The sequence below is a fragment of the Danio aesculapii genome, chromosome 17, assembly GCF_903798145.1.
Source record: "Danio aesculapii chromosome 17, fDanAes4.1, whole genome shotgun sequence".
NCBI lineage: Eukaryota > Metazoa > Chordata > Actinopteri > Cypriniformes > Danionidae > Danio > Danio aesculapii.
Window position 1 is genome coordinate 12,862,604 of NC_079451.1, and position 13,328 is coordinate 12,875,931.

The 13,328-nt window shown below is 34.1% G+C and overlaps 1 protein-coding gene across 1 annotated transcript in view; it reads left to right on the forward strand.

Annotated features, from left to right (window-relative positions):
• prkd3 (protein kinase D3) overlaps nt 1-13,328 on the forward strand; it is a 190,374-nt gene that overhangs the window by 137,853 nt on the left and 39,193 nt on the right. Inside the window, 6 exon segments of the mRNA XM_056477312.1 lie at nt 1,495-1,687; nt 1,766-1,837; nt 1,922-2,105; nt 6,864-6,943; nt 6,946-6,986; nt 8,772-8,849. Coding sequence (XP_056333287.1) covers nt 1,495-1,687; nt 1,766-1,837; nt 1,922-2,105; nt 6,864-6,943; nt 6,946-6,986; nt 8,772-8,849 — 648 coding nt within the window.

Here is a 13,328-nt window from a genome sequence, read left to right on the forward strand (position 1 = left end):
CAGAGTCCGGGTGTTGTTGCTCGATCACTGTGATCTGATCAGCTAGTTTCTGTATCGCCAGGCTTGCGTGCGCGAGCGGAGGAATGTAAACACTGACGAGGATGAACGAGCAGAACTCGCGTGGGGAGTAAAAAGGCTTACAGTTAATAAACAGTGCTTCGAGATCTGGACAACACATCTTCTTTAAAACTGTTACATCTGTACACCATCTTTCATTGATGTAAAAGCACGTCCCGCCACCGCGTGATTTCCGCGTTGATTCTTCATCGCGATCCGCTCTGAACAGCTGATAGCCCGGTAGGTGAAGCGCGTTGTCCGGTATGGTGTCGTTCAGCCAGGTTTCCGTGCATGAGCTGAAACAAAACAATTCCTGAACTTTTTCTGCGCAGTGACTACTTTGAATAAGTCTAATTTGCTATACATTAAACGGCAACTGCGTTCATGAAAGACAGAGTTATAGAGGATGTTTTCAACACATTTCTAAACATAATAGTTTTAATAACTCATTTCTAATAACAGATTTTTTTTATCTTTGCCATGATGACAGTAAATAATATTTTACTAGATGGTTTTCAATATACTTCTATACAGCTTAAAATGAGATTTAAAGGCTTAACTAGGTTAATTAGGTTAACTAGGCAGGTTAGGGTAATTAGGCAAGTTATTGGATAACGATGGTTTGTTCTGTAAACTATCTGAAAAAAATATTGCGCAAAGGGGCTAATAATTTTGACCTTAAAATGGTTTATTCTAGCCAAAACAAATAAGACTTTCTTCAGAAGAAAAAAATATTATCAGACATATATATATATATATATATATATATATATATATATATATATATATATATATATATATATATATATATATATATATATATATTACTGGGATAGTTTACCCAAAAATGAAAATTTACTCAGTCTTTAATAGTTGCAAACTTTTATGAGCTTTTTTCTTCTATTGAACGGAAATGAAGATATTTTGAAGAATGCTTAAAACCTGTAACCACTGATTTTTATGGTATTTGTTTTTCCTACTATGGAAAATGGTTAAAGGTTTTCAGCTTTCTTCAAAATAATTACTTTTGTGTTTAACAGACAAAAGAAAGTCAAAAAGGTTTGAAACCACTGTTTTTCACCAGTTCAGTATAGTTCAATTCAATAAATTACCCTTGTAAGAAAATTATAATCCTGTTTATATATATATATATATATATATATATATATATATATATATATATATATATATATATATATATATATATATATATATATATATATATATATATATATATATATATATATATATATATATATATATATATAGCACTTTTCTGCATACTTAATGAAATTATATATGAATTTAGCTGCTCTCGAGCATATGCTCTCGTTGCTATAACAATCCTGGTCAAACTGTCAATAATTAAATGCATAATTTTTTTCATGTGGGTACATACAAAGAATGCATGTGTTTGTTGGTTTGGTTTCTCCGCAGCAGCGCCCTCATCAGGAACCTGGAAAGCGAATACCATCATGGAGCGGTCGACCAATCTGGATGGAGAAGATGGTGCTGGGGAGGGTGAAGGTCCCGCACACCTTTGTCATTCACACCTACACTCGTCCCACCATCTGCCAGTATTGCAAACGCCTCCTCAAAGGCCTTTTCCGGCAGGGCATGCAGTGCAAAGGTTTGTTTCACCACTTCTGGCTCTCTCTCCAATAAAGACAATAATGTATTGTAAATGATAATGCATTTTCTTCACCAGACTGTAAATTCAATTGTCACAAGCGATGTGCTTCAAAGGTACCAAAAGACTGTCTTGGAGTCTTCAATGGAGGTATGGTTTTAGGTTTAGCAACCAGCTAAAGGGTAAAAATGCACTGATAAGAACAATATTAAAGTGTGCTCTGTGTTATTTCAGAGCCGGCCAGTCCTGGTCCAGACTCTGACAGCACTATGGAGGTGGACAGCAGTGATGTGAACAGTGATAGCGGCCGAGGACTGGATGATTCAGAGGAACCCACAACTCCCGAGGACAAGATCTTCTTCATGGACTCTCCTTTCATGGACAGAGAGAAAGATGAAGAACCTCTGAAGACAATCAGGTACAGAATAAATAATTGCTTAAGTTAAAGTGTAGAGTTTTAGATCAGAGTTTAGGTCAGAGTTCACCCTGCAATCTAAAATAAATTCTTCGGTTAAATACAGTTTTGAATTTTTAGGGCCAACATTTTTTTAATAGAACACAAACAAATTTGTTTTAAGCCTGTTTTACAAAGCTAGTGAAAAAAATTGCAGGCTTAAGATGTAGATTTTAAGTGGTAACGTTTTTGTGTTAGCCTTATCAAAGATCTTATTGTACCTTTAAGTATCAGACATGGTTGACATGATTTTGAGTAAAGTTGATCATTTTATTGATTTGCATATGTTGTTTCTCCAGATAAAATCTACAGAACTTTGACCTTAATATTAAACCTTTAAATATCATCTCAGTAGGACATTAATATTATTATATGCATTATGGAATGTCAGCTGATGTTTATAAACAGTTTATATAGGAAATTCTTTTATTTGAGTTTGACCTCAAACTCTCAGTATTTAAGTTTTTTTTTTTAATTTTGTAGAAGTTTCAGTAAACCTTTCATATAATATAATATAATATAATATAATATAATATAATATAATATAATATAATATAATATAATATAATATAATATAATATGCTGGTTCGAGCCTCGACTGGATCAGGTGCCGTCCTGTGTGGAGTAGGGATGTGCACAGTTATTCGATTAATCGATTAATCGAACGCATCAGCGACGATCGAGCATGTCAACGATGATCTATTGGCCCTAAAATTAAATTCCTTTTATTCTTTCTGATTGGTTATGCTGGTATTTGGGCGGTAGTTTGATATTTGATTGGTAATGGCTGCAGAGAGTTGCGGTCTAGAGGCGAGACCTGAGCGCGGATCCAGTATAGGGGGTCACACGCCAGAAGCACCGCGTCGCACCACGGCCCACACAGCATCATGTTTCTATCAGGGTACACAGCGGTGCCCAACCACGACGGACACTTCATATTTCTGCTGTGCTACAGAGCGCCATCTGAATATTATCTATGTATTTTATTTTAAATACCAAGCAAATGTGCTCGGCTGGTTTGTGATACTTTCAGCTGTCATGTGCGCGCCGTGTCTCGACATTCTTTTCGGCAAGGACTACCGTATGAGTGATGTTTCACCAGATGACACCAAAATCGAAAGCTAATTGGGAGCCATGCATCTCAGTAAACCCGGATCCTTTATTGTGGGGCAAAGTAAATGAGTCTCGATTTGCAAGGCTAAGCACCCTTGCCCAGTGGTACCTGGCTGTTCCTGGACCTTCTGTGCCTGCTGAGCGCGTTTTTTCCACCACCGTTCTTTTTCTAAATAGACTTCACGATCAGAGCATGTAGACCGACTGATCTTTTTTAATAAAAATATGTAGTCCTTCCTTATGTTAAGTTTTATTAGCCATGCATGGTAAAATATTCAGGCTGTTTTTGTTTTAAGCAGCATAGTTAAATTAGGCCGGCTTTATTTTATTTAACTCCACTGACTGATCATTTTGAAAGAAATTTTATTTTACCTAATCTTTAAGTTTTATAGCTGTGGTAAAAAATATTCAGGCATTTTTATTTTAAGTTTATGCAGCCAAATTATGCTAGCTTCTAATTTTAGTTAGGCTATTTGCTACTTAACAGTCATTTGGTGAAGTTTTGGTGAAACTTATTTTTGCGAACCTTTTACAAAAAAAAAAAAAACAAAGCAAAAAAAAAAAACCTTTTTTGATCCACATCTGTTGTGATGTTGCTGAAGTAAAATATTGTTTTGGTATAAATGTCAGTTGAATAAAATAACTGAAATGCAGAGTATCATGTGTGTTTTTATTGTTGTTGTCTACAATACAGAAAAAGGTAGCTTATATTTAAAAAAAAATGATCCTAAATATTTATAGAAATAATAAGACACATATTGAAGGGGATAATACTGTAAAATAACGTTGGTTTCTTTTTTTTCTGCTGCGCCCTGTAACGGGAGAACTGCATCCACTACTTTCTGGTTGGCATGTGCTTCAAGCTCATATGCATTTTGTGTAGATAAACACAATTTGTAATATAACATTTTCATATTGTGTCTCGGCTTTATGATTAATTTTATTTACAATGCGTCATATAGAAAACCTACATGCATCACTTCAGTGGCTGTTCTAGTTTAAATGGCATCCTGGGCGAACCACCGGCTTTTAGAAATGTACTTAGAAATAAATAATAATAATGATAATTATTATTATTAATATTATTCGATTATTATTCTAAATATATAATAACAGAAATCAACCCTACATGTAACCTAACTGTAAAAAATGTAAAGACACAACTCGAGTGATATGCTAAGATCTCTTAAGAAATCCTTTGCTTGAATATTAAAGACAATTCTATAGAATACAAAACAATATCTTTTATGTAATTATCTGTTGTCTTAGACTCGACTCATGGCTGAGAATTAATGTTATTCATTCAGTCTTACCTCCCTGATCCATCATCTCTCCTTTCAGTTTAACCATATAGTCAAAATAAGATCATCATCATATTATAACTTTAGTTTTGTCAACTTGCAAAGCTCGCTACGTGCTGACAGCTTTGCATAAAAATTACTCCGGTTTCACAGTACATAAGCGGCGTGTATTTTATCGGCATGGGTGTAAACATCCGGTATTTACACCGGGAGCAGAGCTGCGCGTGAGGCACGCAGGAATGGTTTTCTGCGCGCATGATTTTGGCTGGCAGTGCGCTCTGCATTTTTTTAAGACTCGAACGTGGCACCACTTTTGATTTGAGTTGAATATGAAACACTTTGAAGAGATTTGTTTGAAACAGAATGACTGTACAGACATCTTTATGATCTATGATCATAGAGATAACCTAATGATCAATAATTATTGGCTATAAATTGCAACAGCCATGGGAAAGGAGAAAGGTTTGGAAAAACCTGAAGCATAAGCTTGTTAAAACCAGAAGAGGCCATGGCAAAAGTGGAGACCCGGATACACAATTACAGAAATATGTTTTTCCACCATTCATAGGTTTAACACTGATTTATATATTTATATATTTTCTGCGCGTGATTTTAGCGCATAGAGAATAACAAACTTGCACATGCAAAATACGCCAAATGTAAATGGCCTCTAACGTCTTTATTCGGGGATTACTTTAAATTAATACACTTGCATAAAGTAAATCGTATCGCAAAGCTTTTACTTAAAGCTTTTACTTGTCCATTCGTAAATATGCCACTGCTCACACTTCTTTAAATGTTTACTGTGTTAACCAATATTGATGGTGATTTTTAATAACCCAACAGCATTGATTTAATTGTTTTATGAATCCTGTCATAGTTTTATCAACGCCATTTTTAACACGGCTTTAAAAATATATATATATATATATTTAAATTTAATGTTATTTAATTGCCGCTATGATGCACACATATCCGGCCTCTTGCTTAAGCTCCACCCCCATTAATTGATTAATCGTTTGTCAAACCTGTGGATTAATCAAAATGAAAAATGGTTAGAAATGCCCATCCCTAGTGTGGAGTTTGCATGTTCTCCCCGCGTTCACGTGGGTTTCCTCCGAGTGCTCTGGTTTCCCCCACAGTTCAAAGACATGCGATACAGGTGAATTGGGTAGGCTAAATTGTCCGTAGTGAATGAGTGTGAATGAGTGTATTTGGATGTTTCCCAGAGATGGGTTGCAGGGACTAAGCCGACAAGAAAATGAATAATATAATATAATATAATATAATATAATATAATATAATATAATATAATATAATATAATATAATATAATATAATATAATATAATATAATATAATATAATATAATATAATATAGCCTAGTCCCCACAGTGGAATAAACTGCCAATTACTCTGGCATATGTTTTATGCAGCTGATGCCCTTCCAGCCGCAACCCAGCTCTGGGAATCACCCTACCGTGTGGGAAACCTGAAGCACCTGGAGGAAACCCACAATCATAGTATAACAGTGGTTTGTTCTGTAGACAATAGAAAAAAAAATACTTTAGAGAGCTAATAATACTGACCTTAAAATAGTTTTTAAAAGAGTTAAAACTGATTTTATTCTTGCCAAAATAAAACAAATAAGACTTACTGTGGGAATAGGAAATAATGTGAAAAATTCCTTGTTCTTTTAAACATCATTTGAGAAATATAAAAAAAAAAAATGTTCACAGAAGCACAGGGCTAATAATTTTGACTTTAACTGTATGCCACTTTATAATGAATAGTTATAATACCAGAATAGTTCTTGCCATGTAACAGGAATTGACAGAAAAATGAACACTGATTAAATATAAATCTTCTTGGACCTTTAAAAACAAAAGTAAACTTAACTAAACTATTAGTGGGACTAATTCGCTAAAGTGAATGACTTGGTGATCATGAACAGGCCACTGATGTTTTTTAAAAAATGAAGATGGTGTTGCCAAGCACCAAAATAATATATGATCGATTGTTACATTCTAACAAATTTATTTTCTTAAAAAATGAAAATAATTTATTTATTTATTTATTTATTTATTTATTTATTTATTTATTTATTTATTTATTTATTTATTCATTTTATTTTATTTTATTTTATTTTATTTACATTTTTTTGTCAGAACAATTTAAAGCGGTCTTCTGGTAGAATATAATTTTAGTCCTTTTACTCACTGTTGAATTAGATAAAAGCTTTAATTGTACCATAGCTTGATGGTTCAGATTTTTCTGATTAACACTGGTATTTCTTGTGTCTCTCTAAAGTCCCTCCACAAGCACCAACATCCCGCTGATGCGTGTGGTTCAGTCAGTCAAACACACCAAACGCAGGAGCTCTACTGTGGTCAAGAAGGCTGGATGGTGCACTACACCAGCAAAGACAACCTGGTCAGACTTACTCCAAAGCCACACACTGCTGCTTATCTACATGATTTAGGAGAACAATACATCTTCTTAAGAGATAACTGTTATATAGTGTTGAAGAGTAATTAAACTGATGCTTATTTTTTGTAGGACGCACAGAATTTTCATTCGCTGAAAATTATTTGCAGAAAATTGCATTTTCAGTTTTCGGCCAAAAGAGAAACCTGCAGCAAATGTAGAGATGTGCCTATACTACTTTTCCATTTTCTATATTGATTTGGATACCTGGGCTCAGAGTTTTGGCCAATACAGTGTACTGAGTCAATAGGGTGTGTGTTTTATATACAGCTGCTAGCCTTGTATAAATTGATCAAATAATTCAATGGTGTGGTACAGATGTATCCCTTAATGAACATGAACAAATGCAAAAAAATAAAAAAAGGCATTTAGTTTTTTAAATATAAAGTAAAAAAAAAAACTGCAACTTATTCTCAACTTATACATCTATGATGGTAATAAAGCTGATTGCATGTCTTTTAGTTTACATGAAATGTACACTATACATAGCTAAGCATGAAAAGCATTCACTGTCAATAAAATGTAGTTATTTGCTTGTTTTTTTTATCAGTATAAGTTAAGTTATTGAGTTAAATTAAAAAATTCTTACTTAATTGCACTATATAATTTAATAAAATGATAAATTATCATTACAAAGCATTCTCAGTTTCGGCCTAGAATTTCATTTCAGTTCATCTCTAATTATTATTAATTATGTAATAACTCTTAGTAGTAGCTTTTACATTATACTTTTAAATGAAGTGGTCTAATTTTGTTTTTATGTCACATTTTTATGATTCAGTTTAGTGAATTGGTTTGTCTGGAGAGTTAATTTTACAAACTGGTTTAAATTATAGATTTAATATGGATTAAATGTTCTGGTTGAAAATATGTACTTATATGTATATGTACTACTATTCCAAATAATTGTAGTGACTTATTAAATTATGTCATCTAATGTTAAGCAGAAATGTTGCATAGTAGTTCAGTAACAATTACATCTTTTTCATAGTTAAAGACAAAATCATTAGCTCTCCTGTGAATTTTCCTGTGAAAGTGTTGTATAATGGAGAGATTTTATTTTGTTTGTTTGTTTTTTTTTTTTACACATTTTAAATATTCACATACTTTAATATATACCTTTAACAACTATATTTTTGTCTTTTCCATGACTATAGTACATCAAATTTTCTAGTTATTTTGCAAGATACTTGTAATCAGCTTACAGTACAATTGAACCTAGCAACATATAAGCATCTAGGTAAGTTAGGCAAGCCATTGGACAACAATGGTTTGCTCTGGAAAGAAAAAAAATTAAGGGGGCTAATAATATTGTTTGACCTTAGCCTTTTTTATTCAAGGCAAACTAAAATATATAATACTTTCTCCAGATGAAAAATATAATGGGAAATACTGTTAAATAAATAAATATTTGTTAAAAAATAAATCATTGCTCTGTTTAACATCACTTGGGAAATATTAATTATAATTTTATAATTAGACTTCACAGGAAAGCTAATAATTCAACTTTATATATAATTATAATTTAAGATATATAAATTATAATTATAAAATTAGATAATTATAATTTGGCCTCTACATTGTGTTACCTCAAATCTATATGATTTATCTTTTTTGTAGATATGCAATAAAATCTACAAATTCTTTGGGGTATTAACAGTGTTGGATTATTTATGCGATCTATATCAAGTCTATGTCATGACTGATTGTTTAAATGTGTTTTGTCCTCAGAGAAAGAGACACTTCTGGAGACTGGATAGCAAGTGTCTGACTCTGTTTCAGAACGACTCGGGAGCCAAATATTACAAAGTAAGAGATCTTCCTACATTGAACTAAAACACTGTGATGACACCAAATAGTGTCTGTTGGACTTTGTGAATAACTGTCATTCTGTGTTGGCTGAAAAATGTGCTTTGTAATTTTATTTAGATTAACCTTTAGAATGACATAGGAAATTATAATATTGCTCATGTGTTACTACTGAAAATGATTATGCTGCTGTCCATATTTGACATTTTAATGTCAAAATGTTATAATTAATCTGTTTTGCAGACAGCATTTTCCCCTATTACAAACAGCAGTGAGTTTTGTGGTACAATGAATACCACAGAAATACCCATCCTCCTCTGCTTTACTTCAGTGACATGCAGGAAGCAATGTTATTTTATTAAACATAAACTAAAACTAAGACTGAAATGACTGGTCGAAATTTGTTAACTGAAATAAAATCAAATAAAAAAAATCACAATAAAAAAATAAAATAGCAACAGTCACTGAAAATAAATAAATAAATAAATAAATAAAACAAAATCATTTTCAGATTAAGAAAGCACTTATTTTGTAATGAATAATCGGACCTTCATCTGTTTATGCAAGTACCTGTAGATGGCACTTGTACAGACAAACATATATGTCAAGCATGATGCAAAACAGAAACATTTTTCATAAAGGAGTGGTCCAGGGTGTTTTTTTAAGGCTTGGTAGTGTTTATGAGGTGCAAAGCAATGTGCGCTCATGCTTCATTTCAATCATGCAATTTTTTCACATATCTTACTTTAATTATATACTGCTACTCAGCTAACATGAAAATGACTATCATATTTCCTAGTTCCTCCGAAAGCCTGCCTTGTGATTCTCGGATTGGCTCCACGTCACTAGGAAGCACCGTGCCTCTACTAGCATGAGCTTTGCAGTTGTGTAAATACTGTCAGTCAGTGTAGCTGTATCAGTTTGAGCCTGAATTTGACAGAAAATTAAGAGGACAGAGCTGAATCTCATCTTTAAAATAAAATCTGATAAGTGCCTTTCATATATATTCAGAATAAGCATGTTTAAGCAATATGAAACGTTCACATATCTTTTTTGAGTTTGTTATTTGAGATGTAGAGTGCATGGAAAGCGGTTGCATAGAGCAAGGTTTTTCAAACTTTTAGGACACACGCCCCCCAAGGCAAATTTCACTGGTGCCCCCCTTCCCACGAGCCAAAATTATAATGCATGTGCAACCATCATTCACATATTACTTGCTGTGTTTAAAGTGTGTAGCATTAATTACATTGAAACATAAATATACAGCTTACCTGATTCAGTGTGATGGCTAAGCCTGTTTCTGTGAGGACAACATGGTTGGATTCCTGACATGACTAACTGTAAATCAGCTTTCACTGTCAATAAGCGTGAGCCATAGCATATTTGCTTTTGATGTGCATACATACAAAAAATGCTGCTTCACAAATCCAAGATCACAGAGCCCTGACGGTGTGGTTAAGTCCAACATTGAGAACGTTTTCATGGGCAACAATACTTTAATATGATTTTAATACGATTAAGACAATACTCAAATTAAGAGTCCACCATGTAAACAGCGATTTTTTTAAAATTTATTTTTAATTATTTTAATCCAACTAAAGTCATAACTGAACTATATATAAATGTAATTAAGACGTGGAGTAGGAATATAGGCCTAATTGTGGCATTTTTTAAGTAAACACCGCAATCAAACTATTACCATCATGTAGGACTTTCCGCCATATTTCCTGACAACATCCACACACGCGGCTGTCAATAAAGGACCGCACAGCGCACACACGCAGACACACACACACGCGCACACGCACGTCACGAAATGCAGAAGTTTTTTTTTTTCCATTTGGCATGCGTTATTAAATTCCACAACACCAGTCCTTACTCCCTATTTGCATCTAATACCCCATTTTGTCACTGGGGCATAAATGTTCATGAATGAAAGTGAAACTGCCGAACTGCAGTTGAAGTCACCCAAAATTACAGGAAACGCTTACATGAAAGCACTTTACATAAAAACCTTAAAGAGCCCATATTATGGGTTTTTGAAAAAGCCCTTCCATGTAGTGTGTAACACAGCTCTAAGTGAAGTGAAATATCCAGCTAAGGCTTAAATCTGTAAGTGTACAGTGTTTAAAACTATTGATTCATCAATAAAGGAGTCGACTCATAGTGCTTCAAACGAGTCGTCTTGATAACGAGTCATTAGGTGTTTCGTGATGACGCGGCTACGAAACACAAGTAGTTGCGCGTGCAAACCCGGGACATTTGAAACCTGCGGCCCCGCCCACTAACACAGAAAAAAAGCCCCACACACACAAACACACACACACACACACACACAGAGACACACACAGACACCGGTCGAATGAATTCACGCTGTGCAGATGGATACTATCGACAGCCTACCCAAAGATGAAAGCTCAGCATTATAGCCCACAGTGCTTCTGGAATACATTCTACGTGCTTAAAAAGAAGACTTCATCGGTTTGTTAAAGGAAGGATCAGTAAAGACTGTCAGAACATGGTTCAGTGCATCATAAATCAGTTTCTACCCCCGTTTCACAAGTGTAAGTACGTGCGATTAAAATTGTTGCCTCGTTTACTCTAGCTTGAAAATTATATATTTAGTTGTGTTTTGTTACTTGTAACCTTGTGTACTGTATCAGGTTAACTCTTTATTTTCTCATATCGCGTGTAAAGCCACATTGAAAACGCGACGCGTGCCGCTTTGTTTACGGATCGTCAGCTGTTTCTACACACATGAAACGGTCAAGTTTCAGAATAGTTCAGCTCAGGTTCAAGGGAGGTGTCTAAATTGCACCCAGCAAGCTGAACTGGCGCTCTAGTCTAGGCAAACGATGAGAGTAAAGTGTGTGTGTTGCGCAGGGCCGGTTCAGCAGTTTCGACCAATCGCAGCAGGCTGTCATCGGTCCAATCAGCGCAGATTAGCTTCGCGCTGAGGACGGGTTTGGGTACAAATGAATCGCTGAACGAATCATATGGGAGTCGCTGGGATAATTAGGTAAAAATAAATGCAGATTATAAGACCATGAAAGTGTTGTTTGACCTTGCATGCATATTAGACTGTTGTTGGAGACCCTTAAAACCTAAATATGACCCTATTTCATGTATAATATGGGCTCTTTAATTATATTATTGTATATAAAGGCAAAATACTGCATTACTTATGTCCATGTAAACGTAGTCAGTAGTGTCTTCAAAGTTAGTGAAAGATCCAGAAGGGTATCCTGCTGATTTGATTCAGAATGGCACTTGTTTGTCAGCCGGCTCACCGGTTTGACTTTCATTCACCGTCATTCATTTTAAAAATCACCCGCTCCATTTTATTTGCGTATATTTTACTTGAACGCATTAACTCTATATGTGCCTATATAAAACCCTTAACATAGAGAGACAATGCTAGCTGGTGAAAATTGTGGTTTGATAGATAAATATGAATTTGTAGCTAAATTGTTAACTGTGCCAAACAGCATTTCCCATTGTTTACATCCTTGTATACGTCCTTGCTACAACATACCTTTAACACTAGAAAGTATGGATGTAATAGATACATTTTAACAAATAAATACTTAAAGTTTGTGGTTCACGATCCACATCTACTTCTATTATGGTTGGAGCTGCTCCTTCTTTGAGGAGTTTTTAGCCAAATCCAGTACTGAACTGGGAGAGTTTCTGGAAGCTGTCCTTTGTCAAATGCTAGACCTATATCTTTTTTTATAATTCTCTGGATCGTATTCAAATTTAATTGTTAGTGCTTCTCTCTTTGTGCTCTGTGAAAATAGCCGTGTTTGGACGCCATTTTTCGCCAAACTTCATTCGCTGTAGGCTTTGCTAAGCTAATTCTGTGAAAGCCAATGTCTCACTTTGCATTGAACTTTGATCGTCCTACATTCAAATATGTTGTTTATTTTTACACAGCTACATTACACATGAACTAAAGTTTAAAATATGATATGATAGTGGGCCATCCCTTTATTAATCATAAATCACCTTTTGTCTTTTCTTGATTTGTATTGCATTTTATATGGTTTTGTGTTGTTTTCAATAGTTAATGTAAGCTGTGCAAATATTAAATGTTGCCTTGGTTTTTGATAGTCCCCCTATAGATAGTTTGCTGACTATATGTTAATTCACAAGTTCATATCTGCTTACATCTAAATATTATTTACATTTACATTTAGTCATTTAGCAGATGCTTTTATCCAAAGCGACTTACAAATGAGTACAAGGAAGCAATTTACACAACTATAAGAGAAACAGTGAATAAGTGATATAGGCAAGTTTCAGGTGTGTAAAGTCTAAGAAGCAAAGCATTAGTAATGTTATTTTTTTATTTTTTTTTATTGATTTTTTTTATTTTAAGAGAGTACAGTTAGTGGTATAGCCCGAGAGGCAGTTGCAGATTAGGAAGGAAAGTGGAGACTAAATAGTTGAGTTTTTAGTCATTACTTGAAGACAGCA